Source organism: Fusarium flagelliforme (genome assembly GCF_020744385.1).
Source record: "Fusarium flagelliforme strain FIESC 12 MPI-CAGE-AA-0113 chromosome Unknown B0J16scaffold_6, whole genome shotgun sequence".
Taxonomy (NCBI): Eukaryota; Fungi; Ascomycota; class Sordariomycetes; order Hypocreales; family Nectriaceae; genus Fusarium; species Fusarium flagelliforme.
Genome location: NW_025763508.1, coordinates 1,817,738 through 1,844,630, shown reverse-complemented (window position 1 = coordinate 1,844,630; position 26,893 = coordinate 1,817,738). Strand labels below are relative to the sequence as shown.

Sequence of the window (26,893 nt, the reverse complement as noted above, 5' to 3'; positions counted from 1 at the left end):
GTTGTTTGTATTTTCTGAATATTTTATTTACAGTTATAATGTTCCTTCTTGGACACAAGCACCCAATTGATGCATGCATTGGTAATTCGTCTTGCCAATTGATGCTTTGTTGATTTAAGATGAGAGCCTCTTTCTCTAGTGAGGACCCGCTGCGCGTTTGTTCAATGGGTGACTGGGTATAGATTCTGCTGCTGGTCTTGAGTACGTCGCTGAATGTAAACTCCCCCTATCTATATAAAATCATGATGATGCGCCTCCTGAAGGCTCTACTGGTTTTGTGTATGTCACCTTCTCAACTGCCACGTTCTCGTTGCCCTTGTCGTCTTTTCGTAATTGATAGACGTATAGGGTGAGTGAGATGCCTTGAACCTAGGGTAGTGTCAGTAATCATGTCGCCAACGATAAACAGCAAGCAACATACATCCATAAGACAGAAGCTTGGTGTAGGGTCTTCAGACTCTTGGCTGAAACCTTCCATGAATGCGCCAGTTGCACTGCCAGGGTTTACGAAGAACTTGTCCATATACTCGAAGGCATCAAAGCGGTGAGTACCACCCCAGCACAGAACATCCACGTCCAATTTGTTCGCCTCGGCCAGAAGAAGGTCGGGTTCATTAGAGACGAGCGTAAATCCCTCTAGGAAACCAATGCGAAGACTTCCGTGGGTGACGACCTGGGTCAATGGGAGGGAAGTGGCCTCGACGTCATAACGGCCTTTCACAATCTTGAGATCGGGGGAGACGGATCGCAAATACTCGTACGTGTGCTTATCGGTCAAGTTTCCAAGGCAAAGCGTCTGGCTGATCTTTCCGGGGGAGAGGAGCTTCTTGAACTACAAACAGAGAGCCGTGTTAGCGATGCGCGCGACGTTGGAAGCACCGCGCGCTGGATTGTACCTTGGCGGGGATGTCAAGCGCCCGATCCGGGATGTGGAGGTCCCCTATAACGAGAATGAGAAATGCCATATTGTCTCTCTTGTAATGGGAGAGAAACGAGGCTGCAGGTGTATTTGCGATTGAGTAACGAGAGGCGCGAGCTGTCAACACCTTAACCTAGGTCAGCTCCGAGGGGCACAGCTACAGTATAGACAGGACAAGACAGGACAAGACAGGCCAAACGTAGGGCGCTCGGATACAGCGGTAAAGCTGGCGCCGCATCTTGGTAACGGGGAGGTTGGCAGATGTGGCTTAGCACGCACTAGCCACCCCACTTTCTTATCAGTCCCAGCGGGGTGCGATAAGCATGTAAAAATTTGGGAATTTTTGGCTGGGGTCTTGACTTTTACCGAACAGAACAATCCAGTTCAGTTGGTGGTTGCGGATTGAATTGCTCAACATCAACATGGCGACCCCTTCTCTGGCTGAAAAGCTGGACAAGATCAAGTCCCCTGGACTTCAGAGTCAAAAGAGGGTAAGTTGTATTTCTGCGCTATTGTCTCATGCGCCAACAATCTCGAGTCGCACACTGACATCTTTTTCTTGTAGACTGTCGTTGTTCTGCAGGCTGTCGAGTCGACTCTCAAGGAACAGAACGCAGATCCTACGCCCACAGGATACTTTGCGGCTCTTCTTGCCCTTCTTCAACAGGCAAACAGCAATGACACCGTGAACCCAGAATTGGCGACCCCCGTCGTCTACCTTCTCGACGTTGTTACACCTTATGCCCCGCAACCTCTTCTCCGATCCAAGTTCACGCAGATTCTTACTCTTCTCGCCCCCGTACTCTTGCTACAGGATGCAGAGCCTATGTTGTTGCGATCGTCCATAGGATGTCTCGAGTCGCTCCTCCTTGCTCAGGATGCCGCATCTTGGGAGCTGTCCGTCTCCCAGATTGGTCCTCGACGAGCTGTCGCAGGACTCTTGAACATGTCCCTTGACCACCGACCCAAGGTGCGAAAGAGGTCGCAAGACGCCTTGAAACAGGTCCTCCGAAACCCGCCCCCGAGCCCCTCGCTGGACCATCCTGCCGCCGACATGTGCGCTCAGACTGCCACCAAGAACCTGGAGGATTTGGCCGGTAAGATTGCGCAGGCGCGCAAGGGAAAGAAGGCGGATGCTTCCCACGATCCTGCCATGATCCATGCCCTTCAGCTGGTCAAGACAGTTGCGACCGCGAGTGGTGGCTGGCCTAGCAAGAAGATCGAGTCTTTGTGCGAGTTGTTGCTGGGTATCGCCAAGAGTGGAAACGAGTACATGACCATGGCGGCTTTCGAAATTTTCGAGATGATCTTTGAGGGTATGACCGATGAAGTTTCTTCAGCCAAACTCCCACGACTTATGGAGATTATCTCCGAACTGCGACCTTCTGCCAACGACACCCAGCTTGTTCCCCCGTGGCTCGCCATTCTGTCCCGAGGATACGACGTTTCTTCACAAGTCGAGCCTGACGAGACCTTCCAAAACCTTCCCCAGCTGTTCGATATGGTGGCTCAGTTCCTCGAGGCTCCTTCCGAGAACATTCGAATTTCCGCATCTGAGTGCCTGGTGTCCTTCATGGCCAACTGCATTCCCCAGCAGGTTATCCTTGAGCCCTCAATTTACGACGAGAAGATCCTCGAGAAGATTTCCAAATCAGCGGAGTCTCTTCTGACCGTTCAGTACCAGGCCGCCTGGCTACAGACTTTCAACGTTCTGGGTGCCATCTTCGACACCTTGAGATGGAGGTCGTATCCTATCATGATGAACGTCACCAAGACGATTGGTGAGATTCGAGAGAACGGATCTTTCCGTAACAAGAAGGAAGCCGATGAGGTCATTGGAAAGGCGATTCGAGCGATGGGCCCCGAGGCCGTTCTCTCAATCCTTCCTCTGAACCTCACAAAGCCTGCCAAGGGCCAGCCCGGTCGTGCTTGGATGTTCCCTATTCTCAGAGATTACACATCGAATACGAATCTCGCCCACTTCAAGAGCGAGATGGTGCCCCTGAGTGAAGTGATGTTCCAAAGGGTCCTCGACCACGGCCAAGCTGAGAAGACAATGGAGATCAAGATTTACGAAACCGTGGTTCAGCAAATCTGGTCCACTCTCCCCGGCTACTGCGACCTTCCTCTCGATCTCACCCAAGCCTTTGACCAGGGCTTTGCGGAAATCCTGGCCAACCTTCTATACAAGCAGGTCGAGTTACGACTTGATGTCTGCAGAGCCCTGAAGACCCTTATCGAGTCTAACCAGGCTATTGCTGGTATTGAGGAGCAGGAGGAGGACCTTGTCCTTCAAAGCCGTGTCAGCCGTGCCGATGCCAAGAAGAACCTCGAATACCTCTCTCAATTTGCAGGCAACATGCTCGCAGTCATGTTCAATGTTTACACACAGACACTTCCTCAGAGCCGCGGTCCTATCCTCCAGACCATCAACACCTTCCTCAGCATTACCCCCAATGGTGAGCTCATGGAGACTTTCGACCGTGTAAGCAAGATGCTTGCTGCTGAGTTGCAAAAGGAGAAGCCAGCGGATAAGAAGAAGGAGAACCAGCAAAAGTCCAAGGACCACATGCCTTCGACGGCTCAGACTCTGATGGATCTCGTTATCACAATGTCTGTCTACCTACCACGAGAAAGCTTTGCTTCTCTTTTCGAGATCGCCGCCGTCATTATCAACAAGGGAGAGGAGCCCCAACTTCAGAAGAAGGCATACAAGCTCATCCCCCGTTTGGCAGATTCAGAAATTGGCAAGGCCGCTCTCCAGGAGCGATCTGCTGAGCTTCAGAACCTGATCTTCTCCAGCACTGACAAGGTCTCTGCCCCTGCTCGACGAGAACGCCTCGCTGCCATCATCGCCCTCCTTCCCTACATCCCCGACACCTCCCTTCACTTCATTCCTGCTGTTCTCAGCGAAGTTGTCATCTCATGTAAGGAGAACAACGAGCGTGCTCGTGAAACTGCATATGACCTTCTGGTTCGCATGGGACACCGCATGGCCGAGGCCAACAACACGACCATCGACAACAGCAAGGTTCCCCACATGCCCGACGATGCCCCCACTGGAACCGCCAATATTGAGGAGTTCTTCACCATGGTTAGCGCTGGTTTGGCTGGTAGCACACCTCACATGATTTCTGCTTCTATCACCGCCATTAGCCGACTTCTATACGAGTTCCGAAGCGATCTGAGCGACGCTACCCTCTCTGACCTGGTTCAGACTATGGATCTCTTCCTTACATCTAACAACCGAGAGATCGTCAAGAGCTGTTTGGGCTTCGTCAAGGTCTGCGTTATCGGTCTCCCCGTCGAGCTCATGCTTCCTCGCCTTTCAACACTTGTTCCCAACCTTATTGTCTGGAGCCACGAGCACAAGGGTCACTTCAAGGCCAAGGTCAAGCATATCCTCGAGCGCATGGTCCGCCGCTTTGGCTATGACAACATTCACAAGAACTGTCCCGATGATGATAAGAAGCTGATCGTCAACATTCGAAAGACGAAGGAACGTTCCAAGAAGAAGAAGGATGCTGCTAGGGGTGAAGACGGTGAGGAGAGTGACGACGACGACGAGGGCCAGCCTAAACGCCAGTTCGAGAACGAATACGACCAGGCCCTGTACAGCAGTGACTCTGATGATGGAGACGAGTCAGAGGATGAGGCTAGGCCGAAGAAGAAGGCCCAGAAGGGCGGCAAGACATACATTGTCGAGGACGACGACGAACCTCTCGATCTTCTTGACAAGAAGGCTCTGGCCAACATCTCCTCTACCAAGCCCGTCAAGATGCGCAAGCCTCAACGTACCAAGGCCAAGTTCGACCTTGACGGCAAGCTCATCCTCGGCAAGGACGATGACGACGAGATGGAAGTCGATGACCCTAACCCTGAAGCCTCGGGCGTGGGCGCCTACGTCGCTGCTCTTAAGGGCAAGGATGTGGCTAAGCGCGGTCGTGGAGGCAAGCTCAAGTTCTCCAACCGACGTACAAACGACGACGATGATGAGGATTTCGAGATGGACGATAACGATGTCGCCGCAGTCAAGAGCAGGATCAGCCCAGGACGGGATCGCGGCAACCGTGGAGGTTTCCGTGGTCGAGGAGGCCGTGGGGGCAAGAGTGGAAGGGGAGGCATCGCTGCAGGACGAAAGGGTTTGGGCGTCGAGAAGAGACATGGCACGTCAGGCGTGGGAAAGCCTAGGAGAGGACGCAACTAGATGTCATAGCTATACCCATTCGATGCGTCTGTCTGGTTCGGGCATTTACATTATTTTTCAAGTTCGTTATTTAGATCATGGGTTGTTTCAGGGTAAATAAAAGTCGAGCAAGTTTGAAATCTCAGAGCCAAAACTTCATCATTCCACCTCATGAAAGCGACACCGTGACTAATGTTTTGAGTCGCTGTCTATCTGGTGTAGTTTTCAAATCAAATCCATGCCTCCGATTGGGTATCATCCGGTATTGCCAGTTCAAAGTTCATTCCAACAGCAGCGCTTTCGCAGACCTGCAACATCCATTGTGAAACCTCCAACGCCTGCAATGTGCATAGCCCTCCAACATATAAGTTCACAAGAGCGAACCAAATACTGTGCCCATATTCCATGCTATCATCTCATCTATCGTCACTCAAGCACAATAACGTCCTCTGGTCGACGCGACTGCAATGGCGGAGGCCGGTGACGGTCTTCTGTAATAGGATGCTCATCCCGATAATATCTGTGTACTGGCTCCCGACGCTGAAAGGTTTCGGGTCCTCGTTCTTCGTAACGGCTAGATTGTGTAAGTGCAAGTGTAATATTGAACTCAACTGATTCTACTTACATTTCGCGTAGTGCCTCGTATCGTGGTGCCATATGATCATTTATGACTGCACGAGGCTCTGGGGCAGGTGGGTTGTAGCGAAGGAGACGCGGTTCAGGCTCAAAGTATGCTCTTATGTCACTTTGGGCTCTTGCAGGGACGGGGTATGGTACAGCCCGAGGTTCCACCACGACAGGACGTTGTCGGCTTTCCAGGGGTGCATGACCAATTGGAATCATGTCATCTGTGTTGCTTCGACCAGCCCGTAATAATCGAGGCTCTTCTTGCCAAACAGCCCGACGATCGACTGCTGGCCTGGATACTTCTGGAATATCTCTTCTGTACTCTGGAACTCTTTCATCACGGGACAACATTGCGATATCTCCGGTGGAACGAACTGGCACGCGCTCATAGAACCCACCACGATCTTCCATCACGATGGGCGTATCACGGTCTCCATGTCTTTGCACCTCATCCAGAGGTCGACGACTTACTAGAATCCTTGCAGGATTCTGCACACCATTGGTCCTTGTATCATAGCTATGCGAAGACACGTTAGGGATGCCGTTTCCAGAATGCGTAGTGACTCGTCCAGAATATTCATAAGGTCTTTCCCCATAAGCCAAGCGTTCGCTCGGTATAGGCCGCGAGACTTGCATAGGCTCGTCTCTAATGTTCATACGCCGGGAAGGAGACGTCATCATGGCCGGACGCTGCATACTGGAACTCTGAGGTGGTTCGTCCCTAAAACCCTGACCTCGAGGAGGCACTGCACGCACAAAAGATGGTTTCATAGTGTCAGGGGATGCTGGTTCAATGGATCGCACCAGCATATCTTGTAACCGGTCTGCCACCATGGACACAGGTGGGCGCGTAGAAGGCGGTGGCTCATGAAATGGAGACTTTACCTTGCGAGCAACTTGCGGCCCAGAGCTTATGAAATATCCATTTGCAGGTTGCTGAGGCTTTCCAACGTAGCCGTTCTCATAGGGGGCAGGCCCAACGCCCCCAGACACCAACCTTAGCTGGGAAGCTGGGGGTAGGGGATCACCCATAGAAACCAGAGCAGCGGGCGGTGGCCCGTGTGTGTACTGCGAGACCGGTGCTTGGGGTGATTCCGGAGCATGATCTTGGTCGTTGCGGTTTCGATCAAGGGCATCTTGCCAGGCTTGATATCTCTTGAACCCACGTTGACCTTTCTTCTCGGCCGAAGTCTTACGCTTGGCTTTCTTCACCTTTCCTTTTGACTTAGGGGTAACAGGTGCTTTTACGCCAAGGTTGAGCCTGGGAGATTGGCGATGACCTGGGCCGGCTTGACCAGAAATATTTTGGACGGGTCGGCTGGGAATGAGGTTTGTGGATTGGTAAATAACCTCTTCGATGGAAGAGTCAGACTCGTTGCCAGACTCTTCGCCTTCGGAATCGGATATCACGACCACCTCCCGCAAAATCTCATCCAGCTGATCCCGACCACTCTCCTCGTCTCCTCGCCACTTGACGAGTGTGTCCAGGCACAGGTTTTCGACGACTTTGCGAGCATTCTGCCAGCTGGTCTCTCTTAGTAGGGTATCATACCTCGTGTGAGTATGACGAATGTGAGCAAGCACTGCCAGTTGAACTCGTCGAGCGAGAGTAATATCCTCCGAAAATCCAACTTTCTCTTTTTCGTTTTTGTTTGTGGGATCCTGCAATTATAAGTATCCGTCACCTGAAATAAAAAGTTAAGGAGAGGGAATACAAACTCGTCTGAAAGCATGTTCAATGATCATCTGGCGATCGGTGTTTGGAATCCTTGGGAATAGATCGCGCAGGGCGGCGTCGACCTGTGCGTCGTATTCTTCCTGAGATTTGGGAATAGGCTCAGGGGCACCGCGAGAGACAGGCAACATCTGATCGATAGATGGTCCTAAACTGGCACGGGCTTCGTCGACTATTGTTTCTCGGACATGATGTCCGATGCGATGAACCTGATGCGATAGAATGTTGGAAGTAGTAGGATCTTTTGCGTTCTTTAACTCGGTAGAGTCAGCAAACAAGACGTTGAAACTCTGTCATGTTGATATGCGGCATACCGAAACAATGAAGATCATCGCATCCTTCTCGCGAGATAATTCTTTGCATGCTGTCGTTAGTTCAGGATTACCGGCGGGAACGAACTCAAACCCAGGGGGTGGTGTTTTTTTCGTGGTGATCTATATGTGGTGGTGAGTGCTGTGACAACCTCGGCGCGCAACAGTCGCATTATACCTGGAATTCAAGCTTCTTTTTCTTGTCCTTGTTTTCAACAAACTCGAAGTACGAGTGATGCTTGGTAGTTTTCGGTAAAGCCGGTTTGGCAACAAAGCCTGGGGGTACAGGCGCTGCATGATCAAATTGTGATCTCTGTGCTCGTCTATGTCTTTCTTTGGGACCACCTGCCACAGCCGCGGGCAGGTTTCGCTTTTCTCTCCCCATTTAAGTTCGAAAGGCTGTGATCAGCTTACCATAGTGGCGGATACAATAAACTCAAATCAGATGGCACAATGTGGCCTCAAAAGCAAGTCAGAAGGGACCTTCTTGATGCTGAACAGTAGTAACGCAGAGTGCTTGTTGAGCACGTTCCTCTCTGGAGTCTCTGTGCAGTGCAGTGCAAGCAACGGTGGTATCCTCGGAGCTGGCTGGAGATGCGAGATGTATAAATAGTCGTCAAGCGAAGCAAACAACTAACGAAACGAAACGGTTGAAGCTATATCAAGTCTTCACGAGTCGGATCAAGGCACAGACACGGTATGTACAAACCGACAGCGCGTCCCAGACGACACTATGACCGGGCGAGGAAATAGGATGTCAGACAAATTCAGGCGCGAGTGCAGTGGCAGTTGGGCGCGCACGGCTGTAGGGCGTAAGGCTCCGACGAGTTTCTGCAGATGCGGATGCGGATGCAGATGCAGATGCAGGCAAATGGAGCCATCAATAGATGGCCTCAGGAAGGCTGAAACCACGATCAGGCTGGAGGCGAGCTAGTCACGTGGTTCTATCACACGTACTCACGTGCCCAAAGTCACGTGAAATCAATTGTGAGTTTTACTATCAATAGATCTCACGATTGGGCGCAGTCAACACCAGCCGCCTGGAGCTGTTTTCAAGGTCCAGAAGGTTCGGGCTGAATCTTTCTTTTGCTGCTATTCAGTAAGGCTGTAGCATTGGCAAAGCCGTGGCTATGCATTTATGGTTTGAAGTCTTTCGGTGGCTCAGATTGAAGGTTCAGGTAGGTGTTCAGGGATAATTAGATAGTTTATGCGATGGATAGGCTAGCAATTTTTAATTTACATGGGCTATGCTGTCTTTTTAACTATGTACAGTAGACACTAGACTAACCTATCATTTAGTATATGGATTAGGGTATTAGAATGAAAATTTGTGTCGGCAGTTGTGTTCAATCTTGATGGCATTGATATGTGGTCAAGTCTTGGCGATATTGAATCGAGAGCCCCGAGGCTTCATTCACCCCAGAACTTCCGGAAGAGGCAGTTTAGAAACATGTCAGAAGGGGTAACTTCTTCCGCATTTCACGAACCGGACGTTTCAGTCCTGGACGGAGAGCCAGTCGATTGATGAATAATCGAGGCTCCCACGGCACGAGATCTTAGTCGAAGCTTGTACAGAAACTTTCGTTTCGGCATGTGGGGAGGAAGGAGAATCCAGCTACGAAGGAACCATTCATTCCTCTCGGGAAGGAGAAAGGGCGTTTTTATGAAACAGTCTGGGTCGATGCGATGCATGACAGACCGTTGTGTTTTGTATGGGGCTGGTGATCACGGCATTTGCCGTACAGTATCGTCTGTCTTGTCTTGTGTCACTGTCCATCATCCGTCATCGTCAGGGGCAGTGGAGAAGATAATCAGGGCGGCAGTTGGCAGAATGAATGAGAATTGCAGCAAGTCGACTTCTATTTTTGTCCTGACTGCCGATCACGGAATGTTGTTGCCAGACAGCCTAATCAGGAAAACATTGGTTGAGAGTGGCAAAACATAGCCAACTTTTTGAGGCTTGGGATTTAGCACCAATGCGTGAATACGGACACCGAGCATCGCAGCACTGAACATAGTCGGTGCTTTGAACGAGCTGGGACCCGACAACGGCCTGACGGTGTTTCATTAACACCGACGTGATTGTTCTGTGGTACTGTACAAGTGTCAAGCGAGTGATCAGTGATCGAGGCGAGTGCAAGATGGACGATCATTGAGCTTACTTGCGAGCCAAGACTTCAACCTTGAATGCACAGCCTCATGGATATTCGCTGTTGTTACTGTTTGTGTTTATGCCATCAACTCAGCGTGGCACAGTAGGGACGTAGAGGCTAGAGGATGGAATCAACCAAAAGCGACTTGTGAGCAGCGAGAGCGAACAGAGGAAGGCGGTGGCCGAGCTGGACAATGTCACCATATTGTTGGACTGTGCTCTGCGGTACAAAAGGTAGGTAGAATATGAAGGCGGTGGCAGTGCAATCAATAGAGCGTGTTTATGATGATAGTCTCCCCGCAATGGATACCATTACGGTACTCCGTAGAGTCGCCCTTGTTTGTTCATTTCTTGTCCTTGAAATTAGCAAGTTTGAGGGAAATGAATCAAACCCATATTCAACAGACGAGATGAATTGATCGATACGTGCTTTGGAATCCTGAATTGAAGCGATTTAGTTCTCTATTATCATACCTAGGCTTTGGTTAATGCATCCAAATTACAGAGTGCCTACGGATACATTCAGCGTTGTTTCTGTACTGTACAGCCACTCTCGGGATAGACGGATGTCAAGTTTCACTTCCCGCCAACGCTGATCAGTCAATTCGCGGACATTATTTGCTTCAGAGCCGATTTAACGAATCGCTGTGCATGATTCTCTTACCAGTGCTGAACGCCGATGATATTGGGCATTCCAACCATAATAAACATTGCATGTCTGCCGTTTTGCCGTGAGGTAGGAGGCAGCCAACCGTCGGGGCAAATGAATAATGGTGCCGCTCAGATTATTCCTTGGTCGCATCGAGTCTTATCTAGCGATTGGACGGAGTAATCATCTGGCCGTGGTTTATCTGTATCATACCTCAAACAAGACGAATGCTGCTATCTAGACGCGCTCCAAAAGGTCCTCAATGCAGGCAACAGAATAATCAACCTGAGGCTTGACCAGATTCAGCCCAGGCCACGAAGCCTCAAAGAAAGAGAGACGTAAGCTCATAGTGTAGCTGCAGCTGCAGGTGAAGTTGACGATGGTAGCTGGCAGCATTTACCATACCAGAAAGCGCAGCGTAGCGAGTATGGGACTCTATCACTGCCCATTATGGCGCCAAACCTGGCTGAAAAGGGCAGTTAAGCGTCGTCATCGTCAGGCCGCAGACGTCTCTGCTGGTTCGTTTCGCTTTTCTCTCTTTCTTCATAGGAGTTTAGTCCTGCCTGGTCTGGGCTGGCAGTCCAGGTCTCGTCTTTCGCACCCCTCGGATAGCGAAGCAGGGATAGGCTTATGGTGGAGACTTTGTGCTGTTTCTTAGAGGCTCGGTCGTCAATGACAGCCTCTGATTCGTCCGATGGGTTACGGCGCTGCCTCAATGAGTTATCCACATCCTTGGCCCATGGCTTCGACTCCTTGGCTTGCACCACCCAAGAAAAAAGCTGACGCGTCCTCTCTTCTCACTAGTCGGCTCCCCGGCCGCCGATCCTGGTAAGCCCTGACAACAGGCGGCGTTACTTGACAGCCAGTCTCCAGACTCCAGACAGCCCCAGTCCAGCGACTCACAGCACTCACCGAGGTTTCTTCAGGGGCCTCTGCCCTGGGTTTTGGGATGATGAGCGTCTTTTCAGTGGGTTCTCTATGTGGGCTACAGTGACCTCCAGCGGTCCCCTCGTCCCTGACATGTCGGGGATCTTGTTGTCGGACCCGGTTGGTACGTACTTCCTGCAAACCAAGGCACCCATCTCATTCATAGAACACGGTCCCCCCCCAGTTCCCGATTTTCTGCCTGGTTCCATCTTTCCCCTTCTCAACTTCCAAACATTCGCTTCTGTTACAGAACTTCCATCCAACACAATCAACAACCTTTACTTTACTTTACTTTCACCAACCGTCTTTGCAACTTTAACGATAAGGTTCTATACTCGACGACAGTTGACAACTCGACGACTGGACAACCAGATCTAATCTCAAACCCAATACATCATATCTATTCGATCACCGGTATCGCCGATAACGATACCTTCACAATACAATGTCGGCTCCCGGCCAGAATAATGTCGACTTCGACGCTCTCCTCGACTTTGGCGAGTACGATAGCTTCCAGTCTCCTGCGTCATTATCACCAGCAGGCACATCAAAGCCTACCTTCACAAGCCCTGTCAATCCTGTCGTCGCTGCTCCTGCCACTACAACTGCCCAGAGTTTGAGCGGTCCCAGTCACAACTATGACATGTACCGACAACAGACAGGCTTCGTGCCCGGAGCTATTGCCAGCACAATGGCAGTAAACCAGACCAACAACACTGGCTACCAAGACTTCCGCAGCATTGACTACGCCTCTACATTCAGTCCCGAGGCCGATCTCTTCGACTTCAACACGTCTCCTTCTCAAGCTACTCTGGGCGCTTCGGATATGGATATGGACTTCGAGTCTCAGACCGAGTCGCAACAGTTCTTCACTGTCGACCCCAGCAGCATCGAGCAGGATATGGACAACCTTCCATCGCCGCCAGTCTTGCCTACCCAGACCAACAATGTCGGTCGACTTTGGCCAGGAGCACACTCTCAGGCTGCCCTTGCCAAGGCTCAGGCTCAACAGCGACAGCAGCAGCAGATCATTCAGCAGCAACAGCAGGCTCAGCGACAAGGATCTCAAGCCAAGTCTCGAGGCAAGGCCCCTCAGCCTAACGATCCCATCGTTGAGCAGAAGATCACTCAGCTCCTCAACTCTATGCGAGCCAAGCCTTCAATGCCTGAGAGCCAGGCCACAAGCCCCATGAACAACCTTCCCCGATCCAAGAAGGATGAAGAGGAGATGGATGAGGACGAGCGACTACTTGCCAGTGAAGAAGGCAAGAAGCTCAGCAGCAAGGAGCGACGACAGCTCCGAAATAAGGTTTCTGCTCGTGCCTTCCGTTCTCGTAGAAAGGGTAAGGACACCGCATACTTGCAATTCACATGAACATTATGCTAACACATATTTAGAATACATCACTCAACTTGAGACCGAGATTGCCAACAAGGTTAGCGAGAACGGTGACCTCCGAGCTCAGAACCGAGCTCTTATGGACGAGAACAAGCGCCTGACAGACCTCACCCGTATGCTCCTGTCTTCGCCTTCATTCTCCAACTTCTTGGACAACCTCAGCAACAACCCGGCTGCCGTTCAGCAGACTCCTCAGCTCAAGGTCGAGCCTCAGCCCGAGCAGCGACAGGTGCCCAAGGACATCAACCCCTACAACGCCCAGCAGTCTTCTCAGCAACAGATCGGTATGGCTATGATCCCTGAACAGAACATGGACTTCTCCATGCTCACTCTTGATGGTTCTTTCAACTTGCAGCCTCAGGTGTTTGTTGTTGACACTCCTGAGATTCCTGAGGTCATCGACGCTGCTGTTCTCTCTGGCAAGTCATCCAACTTCATTGAGCCTATCTTCGACTCTGAGGAGGAGAAGCTTGAGGTTCCTGCCATTGAGCGTCCTGTTGAGAAGCTCGAGCCCTCTGAGCCTGTCGATGCCGCTCCCATTGATGTCGAGTTTGAGTCTGATCCCGAATTTGCCCTGTTCCACACTGAAGCCGCTACCACCACCACCACTGAGTCACCCAAGGAGTTCGATTCCGAAGGTCTGTCCCATGTTGACATCTTTGGTGGTGTCGAGTCTGAGAAGGTCCTTGCGCGCTTGGAACTTATCGATGCTGGTGAACAAGAATGCACAGCTGCCCTTGCTATGTCTCGTGTGCAACGTCTCAGTGCCAGCTGTGACGCCGTGACATCAAGGTTAGAGCTTCTTACTCTTGATCTGTAGGGCTTCTACTGGGTTGGGCAAAATGCATATAGTCAGCGCTTTCTTCTTTTGTTTCTTTCTCATTTGTAACATTGGGATCCTATAGCGGATTGGGATTGGAAGCGGCGTTTTGGGCAAACAGGATGGACCACCCCTGAGAGGTGCTACTGCATAACATGCTGGTTTTCTTTTATTTATTTTTCAGAACGAATGATGACACAGGAATCTTGTGTGTAGCTAGATAGAAAGGCTTGTCGTCACTCGACATCACAAATCCAATATTTTGAAGGATATAATTTGATTCCATTTCGACCAGTGACATGAATATGTGTTTCCCAGGCTGATGTTAGTGCTTACCTCAATTGCCGCTGACAGTATCGATCGGTGAGCTGCACAATGACCCTATTTTGTTCTACTCACGTAATGGGTGACATTCTTTATTCGGCTCTGTTCCTGTCTTTGGCATACAATGTTATTGAAGGGTTTTATGCGTTGCACTCAACATCTGACCCGATATAAGACGTGGAGAGCGGCTCAAAATATAAACCTCGCAATCTTGAGGGCACTTAATAGCCTCTTCATGATCGGTTCACTAAACAGGACTAAAAAAGACTGGGCCTTTAATTATCGGTCTGCATGACATTATCTCTTACCATACATATTCTACCGCTTACAGCCAGAAGCTCATTATAGAAACTTGACAGTACTACTTATCCTTGGTATCCATGGCTGGTGATATTTTCCCACAAGAGCTGTCAACGTTAGAACGGTACAAGTATAAGCCGTTTGAGAACAACTACTCGGTTCGCATTTTGACGCTGGAGCCTGGCACTGGGGATGAGCCATTGGTCGGTCATCTCGGCTTCGAACACCTCGATTTAAATCCGCAGTATGAAGCTATTTCTTATTGCTGGGGCACAGACGGTCGCTCTTCTGAGATCATCTGCGATGGAAAACCTCTCGCACTGACAAAGAGTATTGAGGGGGCGCTTCGGCGGATGAGGCATGCTATGTCTCAGCGGCGCCTCTGGGCTGATCAGGTCTGCATTAACCAAGATGATATTGCGGAGCGCAGTCAGCAGGTCAGTCTGATGAATGCTATACAAGGGAGCGCAACGTGTCTTGGTCTGGCTGGGTCCTGACAGTGACGGTGTCGCCCACGCGGCTGTGACTATGATACACTATCTCGATGGAGTCTTTGATAATGAAGAGATGCATAATGAGTTTCGGAGGGCGCATTCAGAAGAGCTTTTGAAACAAGATGCGAAACCTTGGTTGCCTTTCTCGAATATGACGAGACTACCGTGGGTGAGTTATTTCACGATACGTCTGCGCTGAAGAAGGCTTTGCTAATAGGAATAGTTCAGTCGAATATGGATTGTTCAGGAGATTGGCACAGCTGCGCCGGCTACACTTTACTGGGGAGAAGCTGAGATTGACTGGGAGATTCTTTCGTCAGTCGCGGGGGTCTTGAATACGACGTACCATTACCTACGATCTCGGTTTTCTGTCTTCACTCCAAATATCGCATATCTCTACAAAAGATTCGTCGAGCCGGATGAAGAGTACGATGTCAACCATAATCGTGCAGCATTCATCTACGAGTTACATCGTGCACGACACTTACTCTCAAAAGACCCTCGAGATCACGTATACGCCTTTCTGGGCCATTTCTCCCTTGGCACAGGGAGTCAAAGTCTTACTGAGATAGTGGCCGATTACAACAGATCCATCGAGGATGTCTTTTATGATGTAGCAGTTCGGGAACTGTCAGGTTGCGAATCCCTTCTCGTCTTGTCTGCCTGTCATGCTATACCAGCGACATACAAGCGCAGAATTATGGAGAGGGGCGGTCTACCGACGTGGACTCCGGACTGGCGCATCGTACCTCTTCATCTCATGGGAACGCCTGTCACGCCTCACAGAGCATCGGGGGGCCTACTACCAAAGCTACATATCGATAACGAAAGACGTGCTCTACATATCCGCGGTGTTCGGTTAGATTATCTCCATCGACCTTCATGGATCTTCTGGCATAATGCTTTCCAGTTCCGTCGCAATCGTAACGCTCCTACTCGCCTTCCCATCGAGGCTGTGTGGCGCGATATATGTGGTGGCAATGCACCGTTTAATCTACGAAAACGTTACCGTAATGGCGATTCAGCCTTCTTCGCTCTTGTACAGAGTTTAACAAACGCTTGTATCGGGGCAGATCGTTCGCGGCCATATGAGAGTATTCCAAAGGAAGAATGGCTTGCCAACGGTGCAGCGTATCTTGTCCGCGCTTTGCCCAGACCTGGCGCCGTTAGTCCTGAGATCAAAGAACTTGCTGAAACAGGGGATGGGTTTAAATGGGGTCATGAGGCGACACTTATAACGAGGTATCGTGGCTTTGCGATAACCAGAAGAGGATGGTTTGTGGTCGGTCCTGATATCATGGAAGCTGGGGATGTAGTTGTTGTGTTGTATGGAGGTAGAACGCCCTTCTTGATTAGGAGAAGAGAAGGAGGGACGTGGATGCTTGTTGGGGAGTGTTATGTCCATGGGATGATGAATGGAGAGGTTTTTGAGCTTGAGGGGGTGGAAGAAGAGGAGTTTGTTATACTATAAAATGGTAGATGGATATACCCAGTTAGGTTAATAGGTAGTTCATATGATGGATATACAGTTGATAATTATGTTCACCATGACTTTTCATCATAATTCAAGTTTCCAGAACAGTCTCATTGGTCGAGTCAAGCTGCCTTGCTATGAGTAAATAGATACATTCGTAAATGCCTTCTGAATATGTCGGGTATTTCCAAAAGAGTGTGAACCAATTCGCCAATAATAACGCCTATCCAAACCCCTTTCAATAAGTACCGAATCTCAGAACGATCGTAAGAAATAAAGGGTATAGCCATTTGTACACATCCATATCATCCTTTTTCATTCTAAATCCGTACCCTCGTCATCATGACTCAAACACTCTCCCGTGCCTTGACTGGTGCTGCTCCCACAACGCTGATATCATCGTCGGAATCATCCATTGTCCGGTGACGAGGTGCGTCGAAATCTTTGGTCACGATACCAGATGTTTGAGGTGGTGGTAGCTCGTTTGGACTTCGAAGTTCCCAACTACCAACACGCTCATGATGAACTCCTTGCTTGGTCACCACAACATCCGCATCGCCGTCCTTCTTCTCTGGCCCTTTAAAACCTCCTGTAGCACCTACAGCAGAAGCAGAAGCAGAAGCCGTGCTGGTTGGTCCTTCCGGAGGCCCCTTGCGTCGAATTCGAAAGCCTCCGCATGCGAACAAACACGCCAACAGAACGGCCATCGCGGCGAAGGCGATGACTGCACCGATTATGCCTGCTATAACTGGGCCCAGAGCTGAAGCATCATCGTCCCAAGTATCGTTGTCTGAGTCGGTCATAATACACCAGGGAGCCACTGGTGGACCGCAAATATCGCACCACGTGTTGGGTGATCTTCCGAGCATATTCATCCTCGAAACAAAGTTGTTATATGCAATACCATCAGGACCAGACTTGAAGAGAGGCTGGTTACGGAAAGGCTCGTCTGGATCTGCTGAAGCGCGATATGACATTCTGACTCGTAAGCTATTTATCGATGGCATTCGATCAGGGGCGTCTGGATCTTCGCCGAAAAGCTCAAAGACCAGTGCCGCACCGGGCTTGGGGAGTGAGGACCAGGGCTCTTGGTCGACATTCTCTTCTGTGAGTAGACCTGAGAGGGAGATGAAGCTGACAATGGGCTCGACAGAGCCAAACATGAAGGTGAGTTTATTGTAGTCGTTTCCCCAGCGAATGTTGCTTCTGAACTGTGACATGACCTTGTAAGCCAGCGTGCGGCCGGCGATGGAGTATAGAACACCGAGCTCGCTATTGTCATCAGATCTGTCTGAGTAGCTGTTCGCTGCACGCTCCACCTTGGTGGCGTAATAGTTCAAAAGAGTAAGTGTCCCATTTGCGTTACCCAATTCCTCGTGGACAGTCTCATTATGGCGATACTGATAATCGACAAACTGCCAGATATTGTAGGCGTTTCGGAGGTTAGCTGAGCGCATGTCGATTGTGCCCGCAAGGGGTGGAGTAGAGAAGAGATCTTGATAGAACTGCTGACTCGACTCGTAGATGTTGCTGATGGACTCGTGGTCTGTCAAGTTTGTTGATACTTCTGTGTTCCAGGCTGAGCATCTTGAGGTTCCTTGCACCCTAAGACGTGTTAGTCAGGTCACAGTATTTTACGAATGAGTTTAGTAACATACGTTACAGATTCCGGGTCAAAGTAGTTTGGCATCCGAATATTAGGATATTGATATCCATCGAGAGGATAGTCAGTCCTGTTGTCACTTGCGCTCAGGTCCAAGGCTATTTCTTCGCCTCCGGTACTGTTGTCAAAGGCGTCGCGCGCTGGCGGATAAAAGCCTTGCATGAAAGCCAAAGCACCACCAGATACCCAAGGATCTGGCTGGGAGATGATATCAAGTGCGGTATTGTCAATCACATCAGGACTGAGGTCCTGGACAAATGCTGTTTGAATATTGTCATAGTCTGAATCGCTCACACTATCTGGGATATAACGAGCGCGGAATGCGGTTCCCTGTCGCAGCAATTGCTGCGCGCCCTCTGGAGTGAGGACTGTACGGAGTTCGGTTTCTGCTGGTGTGGTTTCGCCATGATTGATAAATGCGACGGCAGCCCAGACCTTGTTTGACTGTGCAGCTACGGCTGGTACAAGAGGCAGGGCTGCGACGAGCTTATTGAGTAGGACCATGTTGAAGGATAATATACGATACAACTTCAAGAATTCAACTAGAAATACTGGAGGAATGCTCTTCCTACACTACACCGTCGAGCTGGTGAGATGATTGAAAGAGAGGACGAGAGGACAGGAGGAAACCTCCGCTCGAGGAGGAGGAGAGGGCCATTGATAGCTTATTGAACGGTAAAGCACGAGCTGCAAGCTGCAAAAGATCGTCATCAATCAACGCCTTATCGAGCATCAAGTCCCGTGTACATAGTTCCAACGCCCAACTACAGCGACACATAAACTCCCGGCTACAAATATGATGTGATTATGGAGGGCCGGGAAACTACAAGATAGGTCAGGGATGGCTTGAGATGGCTGCACTACCGACTTCTTTGAGAGAAGTTTAACTGGTGCGGGGTGAGGAAAGGACAAAAGGTTAAAACCAGGCTTGAATGGCTGGGACAAGAACGATAAGCCAGACGTTGGCATGTTGGTTCAGCTTCGCTTCGAGGTCATGATCTCGATGCTAAACTCGAGTCAATTTGCCTGATTATGGTGTCGACTGTTAAGGTACCACGCGCAGATCTAGACATAGGCAGGTACCTACCTAGGTAAAGAGAATGCTTGCCATTGCAGGGTTTCCTGCAGTAACCATGTGATGGATATTTTAGAAGTGAAGAGCCATGGCTAAGGTACTTACTGTAATTAGTGCTGTTTTGTTAGCCCCGGGCTCTCAATACGAACAAAATACTTTGCGATTAAAGACGTTGACGTCAAGTATTGTTAATCTAGAGGAGCTTAAGAACCAACCACCCAGAGCCGCCGCTTTTAGCAGTCAGCCTAACGATAATAACAAAGTAAACATCAGAATGCCTTGATATTGAACTGACTTTTTTTCCTCTAATTTTGACTTGGCTGGTGATCCATCCATCCATTGGTTTCTCAATGCGGCTATGATGGAGAAGAATGCAAGATCCGATATAGCACATTAGATGTTGATCGCACGTGGTTACCAGTCGTGTGCAAACAAACTCAAGTTCATATCACAAAAGTAAGAATTGTCCACAATGCAGATTGAATCAAAGTGGAAGTATTTCGCCATTTGCGGATGAGCAGCTATCCATCCAATATCATTGGCGTTGAAGGACCTGATGGCTATTGACTTTACCTGTAGTAAGTAGTATGAATTTAGTGTAACAGTTGGATGATTTGCCCAACTAAAACACTCACTTCCAAATTGTCGACTCGACGACAGCAAATACGACAAAATGTGATAATTAATTGGAGTTCAAGTGAACACAAACAATTTAGTCTATTTACTCTCAAAGACATTTCCATCAGGCATTTGGTTGCTCAAATCTATATGAAATTGGATGCTGTTGTTCTTGGATGGTTACTAACCCTGTAGTAACCGCATTGGATCTCATGGAAGTGAGGTAGTCATGAGAAATAATTATGGAAAACGGTAAAGATAAAATGCTTTTGTTTGTTTAATACGGAAGACCACCTTTTGGTTGGGTTACTCAATTCTTACTCTATTAACGAACACTGTAGTTGTAGGCTCTGGCGTCATATCATCTAATTCACGATACGGTCGAACACAAATGAACCCAATGAACAACAACGTGCTTGCGTTACCGAAGACATCGAGAAAACAAAAGAAACGAGGATTAAGATTATTCAACCAATATACAGCAACTTGAGAGTTGAGATGCAAGTGTTATATCCAAGTTACCGAGATAACTGATATTCACAAGCCATGTTGTCACTTGATCCGACGTCCACTAAGAGGGTAAAACGGACCTTGTAGTTAACAGGGATTTCAAAAAGATTAGACTGAGATTAGATTCTTATCTAAGCCCCTCTTGGTCCCCCTTATGTTTGGAAGTTGTGGCATATTTCTCAATGCACCACCAACCCACTGCTCACTTATATGGATGCTTGTCACATGTTGGAGATCCACTTGGATTCTATCAGTGTTCATATCAAGAAGATGCTGCTCGATTAAGTGCCGCTCAAATACCATTCATTGTAAGGAGTCTTCGAACAGATGAGAAGCACCGCCACTGACATCCCTTTGTGCTTTGTCATGCCGATGAAGGAGCAGAGAGAGATTTGAGAGTGTCAATGATGCAATGAGACACCTAGACAGCCCCCAGGCTAGTAACTGGTCGCCCTACAGCCCCGCCCAGACTATCAAACAGGGACAAGGTAGATCGGAACCACTGAGCTGAGATGCTTGAAGATGTGATAGAACAAGACCAGCATGGATAACCAGAAAGGTCACAAAGAATTTAAGAGGTTAACCAGAGTGAGAGGAACAAAGAAGTTAACAAGCAAAGGTCGAATATAGAACATGGCATAGGCGGAACTGATCAGTCTCTTTGTTTGGTAGAGATATTTTATCGGCCAGTTTCCTTGCTAGGTATTGGTTCCTGACAAGGTCAAGACATGCCCCTAGCTTTTCCGTCCCATGTTCCAGAAGACAGACAGGCAATCTTATCAATCTAATCAACCTGCATTACATTCTATGCAGATATCAGATGAAGATCTTGATCTTTAACCGTCAGCCACGTCCATATTATTTTCTTCACTCCTGAATGTTAACATAAATCCAGTTGATTGCAAGGTTTAGTATTGCGGAACTCACTTTGACCCTCGTAGACAAAATCAATAAATATAATTAAATACTATATTGCCCTGCTTAAGTTTATTCCTGAAATAGCAGATTTATCTGTCAAAAGGGGTCAGTCTTGCGATGATGATGGAATCCTCCGAAATCGAATGATGGTTGGATTTAGCGCCCTTTTTTGAGTACATCCCTGCCCTGTTTCTTCCGCATGCATTTTTAGGGGAAGAGTCAGGTTGCAGCCTTAGCACATTACTTCGCTGGCAGGTACCACCCACTAGGCTTAAGGTGGCAGTATACATTTAAGCGAGCGCATCTATTCGTCCGTTAACAATTTCTCCACATCACCTGCCCTTCTGACCACCAACTTTGATAATACCTACTACCCTACCTCTGCAGTTTCAGGTTCTTGCCCACTGTACTGCACCTTGCCTTACCACCTTCCCAAGCCTGCGCTCACGTACTTTCCCATCGTAAAGTTACTGTCCGCACTCGACCTCAGCGCAAACTCGGCCGTACAGCAATTTTCTCTCTTATTCATCCCACCGATACTTTCAATCGCACGCCGTACGCCGTAGCGATAAGCGACACGAAATTTACAATTATTCCTTCAATGGCACCGTCGCCGATTGCGACGTGATCGCCCACCATGTCGGAGTCGACGTCAACGTCGATCGACGCAGGCGCTGCCATCGCCAATGCACCAGATTCTCGCGATAATGTCGTTGCACCTGCGCCTCCCGATAGCACCGCCAAGGATACTGTGAATGCAAAATCAGACCCGGCTTTTTTGCACTCGCCTCCCGATAGTAACAACATGGCCAAGTCAGATGGCTCGGATTCTGAATTAAGCGACCTCGAAGAAGAGCCTGTTCTTAACGACCCGCCACAGTCAACAAACGCTGGCGACAAAAGCACCAGCGATGAAGACCAGAACAAGCCTAGTGATGATGACATCGGGGAAGTGCTACCAGATCACTGGTCTGGCGCCGTTCCTATCTTCAAGCCAACCATGCACCAATTCAGAGACTTCAAGCGCTTCGTATGTTATCCGCAGGTCTCCTTCTCTCTTCTGCTAACACTTATTCTAGATGGAAGCTGTCGACAGCTATGGTATGAAGTCTGGCATCATCAAGATCATCCCCCCACAAGAATGGAAAAACGCTCTCCCCGAGCTCGACGAACTAGTAAAGCAGGTCAAGGTTCGGGAACCGATCAAGCAAGATATAATGGGCTCCAACGGCACTTATCGTCAAGTCAATATTCTACACGGTCGATCTTACAATGTTCCACAGTGGCGCCAGCTTTGCGACCAGAGCGAACATCAGCCCCCAGCTAGACGTGGCGAGCGACGCGCCAATGCCGAAAAGCCAAAGCCACGAACGCGAGCGGCAGCTGCTGCACCTAAACCTGTCGATCCATCAACCCCTAAAAAGAGAGGTAGAGGGCGCCCAGCGAAGCGAGGCGGTAGGGGAAGGCGAGCCAAGCTAGAGGCAGCAGACGATGCCGAGGAACGGCCTATGACGCCGGTCTCCCCCAAACCTGAAGCTGCTGAACCCGAGGAAAAGCCTGTCGAGTCTGTGGAGCAAGATCCGGGTGAGGAAGTCGAAGATGACTATGAGCCCACGGTCGGTCGCATGGGGATCTCTCGACCAGCAAAATCAAAGACCCAGACGGTCTCAGCCCGCCGCAAATACAGTCGCCGGGAGGGATCCGCTATGATCGACGAAGCTGCCTTCAAAAACTGGGATTACAGAATGGACATATCAGAATACACACCCGAACGGTGCGAGGAACTTGAGAGGGCCTACTGGAAAACCCTTACATACGCGGCACCTCTATACGGCGCAGACTTGATGGGCACGCTTTTCGATGAGTCAACTGAAGAGTGGAACCTGAACAAGCTTCCTAATCTTTTGGATGTTCTAGGAACAAAGGTTCCAGGAGTCAATACAGCCTATCTGTACTTGGGCATGTGGAAAGCAACGTTCGCATGGCATCTGGAAGACGTTGATCTCTACAGTATCAACTATCTTCACTTCGGTGCCCCCAAGCAGTGGTACAGTATCTCTCAAGTTGACGCTCGTCGATTCGAAGCTGCGATGAAGAACATCTGGCCCACTGATGCGAAAGCCTGCGATCAGTTCCTCCGACATAAAGGATTCCTTATTTCTCCCCAGCACTTAAAATCGCACTACAATATTACCGTCAATAAAGTTGTGTCGTATCCCGGGGAGTTTGTCGTCACATACCCGTACGGATATCATTCAGGCTACAATCTTGGCTACAACTGTGCTGAGGCTGTCAATTTCGCACTGGACTCTTGGCTTGAAATTGGCAAGATTGCTAAAAAGTGTGAATGCGCCCAAGCTCAAGATAGCGTCTGGGTTAATGTCTACGAGATCGAACGGAAGCTGCGTGGCGAGGAAACAGAATACGAGGAAACTGAAGACGACGACGACGAGGAAGATGACGACGATGAACAGTCTGGTATGCCGACTCCGCCGTCTACTTCGGGTGTCAAGTTCAAGGAACCTGGCCGCAAACGAAAGCGTGGACCCGGCGACAAGGGCGGCAAGGTCAAGGTCAAGAAGATCAAGCTTCGCCTCAAAACCAAGGAGGAGCCTCCTTGCTGTCTCTGCCCCAACAATACACCATCGGCAGAGTTGTTGCCTACAGATGACGGTCGCAAGGCCCATCGACTCTGTGCGCACTATCTCCCCGAGACATACATCGAGACGATTGACAACCAGGAAACCGTCGTCAACGTCTCGGAAATCCACAAAGACCGGCTTGAACTTAAGTGTCTTTACTGTCGCTCTAAATGGGGCGCATGCTTCCAATGTTCCCAAAAGAAATGTGCTCGCGCTTATCATGCGACGTGTGCGGCGGCTGCTGGGGTCTTTGTTGAGGAAGAAGAGGTGCCGGTTTTCGGCGAAGATGGCACTGAATACAAGGAACAAGCTTTCGAGTTCAGTTGTAGGTTTCATCGAACCAAACGCGACAAGAAACTCGATGGAGAACACTTGGAGAAAGATACGCGGATCCGCACGGCAGCCTCAAAACTTCAGTCAGGCGAGACTTGTCAGTTACAATACTTCAAGGGTGATGTCTTTGCCGGTGTTGTGATTGAGAACCGGGTCGATGAGCAAACACTTCTCCTCGATGTTTTGCCTAATGGGTATGGAAGACCGCTGCGTCAATCTGAATCTTTAGAAACCAAGCTAACCGTTCGCAGTGATCGCATAGAGGTTGAGTGGAAGTGGTTGCTGGTACCTGACCCAGCTGATTATCGACTGCCAAAGGCATCGGCGAAGGCCATCCCCATGCCTGCATCACAGAAGGCCAAGGAGAAGTTGAAGACCAAGCGACTTCATGACGGAAAGCCTCAGAAAGACGATCCGTTTGTCGAAGGTTGCACATGGGCTGAATTCCAACTTCATCCTGTCACAAACAAAGAACAGGTCAAGATTGACTTTTCCAAGCCTGATCAGATTTGGCACTACTTGCCAAAGACATCGACCGATGCTCGTGCTCAGTTCACTGAAGATCCTGCCAAGAAAAGACACAATCCTAAAGGCAATTTCCTTTCTACAGTTCCTAAGCCGGTAAAGCCGCCCAAACCACCAAAGGTAGTTCCAGCATATACTTCGCAACAGCCCTACCAGCCCGCAATCTCTTATGGTGCTGGTCGACAGGAAAGACCATATGTGTATAAGCCACGGATGCCTGCCGGAAACAACTTACCTACCATGGGTAGCTTTACAACGCAGAGGTTCACACCAACTGCGCCTTCGCCTGTTCCACCTCAACATCGTCCTGTGCAGTATCCATATCCACCCACACATCATGCGCCTCCAGGACCGCAGCCCCCAGCTGCATACTCTCCTCAAAGATTCGAGGTCAGACCCTCTCCGGTTTATACACCGCCTGGAAGCACCTCCGGTGTACACAGTCCCATGAACGCTTCTGGACATCCTCAAAATGCCCAGTGGCCAAGGCCAGCCAATGTCCCTCATCCTGCTCATGCTGCTGTCCCTACACACACACCTGCTGCCGCTGCCGCAACGCATCCCTACCATTCTGCCTACCAGGCCCCGAATCGGGCACCGGTACACCACTCACAGGCTCCTCCTGCGCACCAACAACAGCAAGTTAAACCATCTTGGCAAGTACAACCGTCGATTTACCAGAAGTATCCCTTTTTTCAGATCCATCACAATAGGTTCGTATCGTAGGCCTCCATCTCATGTGGGCTTTTATTGACTCTTTCTCAGGGACTCGGGCAAATACCGAACGCCATATGCTCGTTGGGGAGGCTTTACAAACGGATACGAAGGTAACCCAAGGGCGCATATGATGGCCTACCAGGAAGCCTTTGTGAGAGGCCAACCAAGCAATCATAACCATGGAGCCCATAGCTCTCCATACAACCAGCCATCGGCTGTCGCGCCGCCGGCACAGGTTTCTCAGATACCCCCCAATGGATATCAGTTCAAGCAGCAAACATTCCCGAAGCCAGGGCCGGCGCCATCGCCATCGCCAGGGCAGACCTCTACAAGTGGCCAACCCTATCGTCCTGCCATTAAAGCTCAATATCTGCCACCGGTGCAGGCACAACCACAGCCGCAATCAAATCCGCAGCAGCCAAAGCCTCAGCAAACTCCGAAACCCCAGGAAACTATGCAGCCACCTAACCAAAACAGCAAACCTAAGACTGCGACAGTCTTCAAGCCGTACAAGGTAAGTACCTGGAATTCTCGATAGGAAGGACGGGTCGGCTGAACAGCCAATCCAGATACCACCCAAAGAGTCGCCAGTGCCATTGCCGGCAAACTTTTTGGCGGCAATGTCATCGACACCGAACACGCCGACTACCGTTACTAGTCAGTCGCCTCTGCGGCAGTCCGCAAGTAAGAGCTCGCCCGTTGAGCCTAAGTCTGCAAGAAAGGCACAGGCAACGAAGCCATTGCCATCGAGCGAACATACTCCAGTCAGACAGCCACTTGCTGCAGGGATCTCTAACACGCCTGTGCCAATCCCACGACTACCAGGTGTTCCGCCTACTCCGCCATCTCGAGAACACGCTGCTCTGCCACAAAGGCAAGTACCGAATCAAGGCCAATTGATTGAGCGTGTTTTGCCATCTGGTTCAGGCGATTCAATGCTGCCTGTAGCGACACAACAGCAGTCGGCATCGTCTGCTCAGGGTGGGAAGCTTCCGTCTACTGATACAAACCCGGGCAATACGTCCCAGGCAGCGTCCACAACGCATGTCGTTCCCTTCCAACCACAGGATTTTCCCGACGTGCCTGGCAGCGAATCTATGGAATTCATGGACAGTCTCTTGGCGAACATCCGTACCATAGCTCACAGCGACGATTAGCCCTAGGCTGCGACCAACACAACGCGCTTGGACTTTGTACACAGATACCCTTATGTTACGACAATGATTTTTAATCCTATGGGACGGCGTTTAAGGAACCGGCGCAGTTCATGCTCATGCAATGCTACTCGGCTAAGGTTTTAAGGAATAGGGAGTGAAACGGATGAGATAAAAGGGCCTCATGAGGAATGAAACTGGCCTTTATGATGTATTGTTAAATGTTAAGGTAGAATGGTTTCAGTGCTACCTTACGGCCAACATGGGCTCACAGTAATATGAACATAGATGATGAAAGGCAATTCAATGGTGTCGTCGTCCAGCGTGTGAATTTACTATGTTTACGATACAAGGGCGGTGGCGGGAACCTTGAAACGTGAGTGGACAGGAGTAAACAGAACATGTTAACTGGTTGTCTATT

The 26,893-nt window shown here is 49.8% G+C and overlaps 7 protein-coding genes across 7 annotated transcripts; 4 read left to right on the top strand and 3 right to left on the bottom strand.

Moving 5' to 3' along the window:
- B0J16DRAFT_347283 (Metallo-dependent phosphatase-like protein) lies at positions 1-1,115 on the bottom strand. Its single transcript, XM_046128550.1, has 3 exons — positions 897-1,115; positions 422-832; positions 1-369 (listed from the first exon to the last, which is right to left on the bottom strand). The coding sequence occupies exons 1-3, from the start codon at positions 963-965 to the stop codon at positions 241-243; spliced, it is 609 nt and encodes a 202-aa protein (XP_045980169.1). The 5' UTR covers positions 966-1,115; the 3' UTR covers positions 1-240.
- Positions 1,116-1,341: 226 nt separating this feature from the next.
- On the top strand, positions 1,342-5,126 carry B0J16DRAFT_323071 (NUC173 domain-containing protein; the record flags this gene model as incomplete). The annotated part of the gene is made up of 2 exons (XM_046125752.1): positions 1,342-1,410; positions 1,485-5,126. The coding sequence occupies 2 exons, from the start codon at positions 1,342-1,344 to the stop codon at positions 5,124-5,126; spliced, it is 3,711 nt and encodes a 1,236-aa protein (XP_045980168.1).
- A 405-nt stretch (positions 5,127-5,531) lies between these two features.
- Positions 5,532-8,163, bottom strand: B0J16DRAFT_323070 (uncharacterized protein; the record flags this gene model as incomplete). The annotated part of the gene is made up of 5 exons (XM_046125751.1): positions 5,532-5,679; positions 5,731-7,394; positions 7,452-7,718; positions 7,782-7,901; positions 7,957-8,163. 5 exons carry the CDS (start codon positions 8,161-8,163, stop codon positions 5,532-5,534), a joined length of 2,406 nt encoding a protein of 801 aa, XP_045980167.1.
- A 3,788-nt stretch (positions 8,164-11,951) lies between these two features.
- Positions 11,952-13,725, top strand: B0J16DRAFT_323069 (uncharacterized protein; the record flags this gene model as incomplete). Its single annotated transcript, XM_046125750.1, has 2 exons — positions 11,952-12,849; positions 12,905-13,725. 2 exons carry the CDS (start codon positions 11,952-11,954, stop codon positions 13,723-13,725), a joined length of 1,719 nt encoding a protein of 572 aa, XP_045980166.1.
- Positions 13,726-14,151: 426 nt separating this feature from the next.
- Positions 14,152-16,388, top strand: B0J16DRAFT_347266 (heterokaryon incompatibility protein-domain-containing protein). The gene is made up of 3 exons (XM_046128549.1): positions 14,152-14,778; positions 14,816-15,012; positions 15,067-16,388. The coding sequence occupies exons 1-3, from the start codon at positions 14,430-14,432 to the stop codon at positions 16,312-16,314; spliced, it is 1,794 nt and encodes a 597-aa protein (XP_045980165.1). The 5' UTR covers positions 14,152-14,429; the 3' UTR covers positions 16,315-16,388.
- A 27-nt stretch (positions 16,389-16,415) lies between these two features.
- Positions 16,416-18,983, bottom strand: B0J16DRAFT_374605 (histidine phosphatase superfamily). The gene is made up of 2 exons (XM_046130614.1): positions 17,976-18,983; positions 16,416-17,922 (listed from the first exon to the last, which is right to left on the bottom strand). Exons 1-2 carry the CDS (start codon positions 18,482-18,484, stop codon positions 16,665-16,667), a joined length of 1,767 nt encoding a protein of 588 aa, XP_045980164.1. The 5' UTR covers positions 18,485-18,983; the 3' UTR covers positions 16,416-16,664.
- A 2,532-nt stretch (positions 18,984-21,515) lies between these two features.
- On the top strand, positions 21,516-26,772 carry B0J16DRAFT_347261 (uncharacterized protein). The gene is made up of 5 exons (XM_046128548.1): positions 21,516-22,131; positions 22,181-24,270; positions 24,328-25,314; positions 25,367-25,832; positions 25,888-26,772. Exons 1-5 carry the CDS (start codon positions 21,739-21,741, stop codon positions 26,473-26,475), a joined length of 4,524 nt encoding a protein of 1,507 aa, XP_045980163.1. The 5' UTR covers positions 21,516-21,738; the 3' UTR covers positions 26,476-26,772.
- The last annotated feature ends 121 nt before the right edge of the window (positions 26,773-26,893 follow it).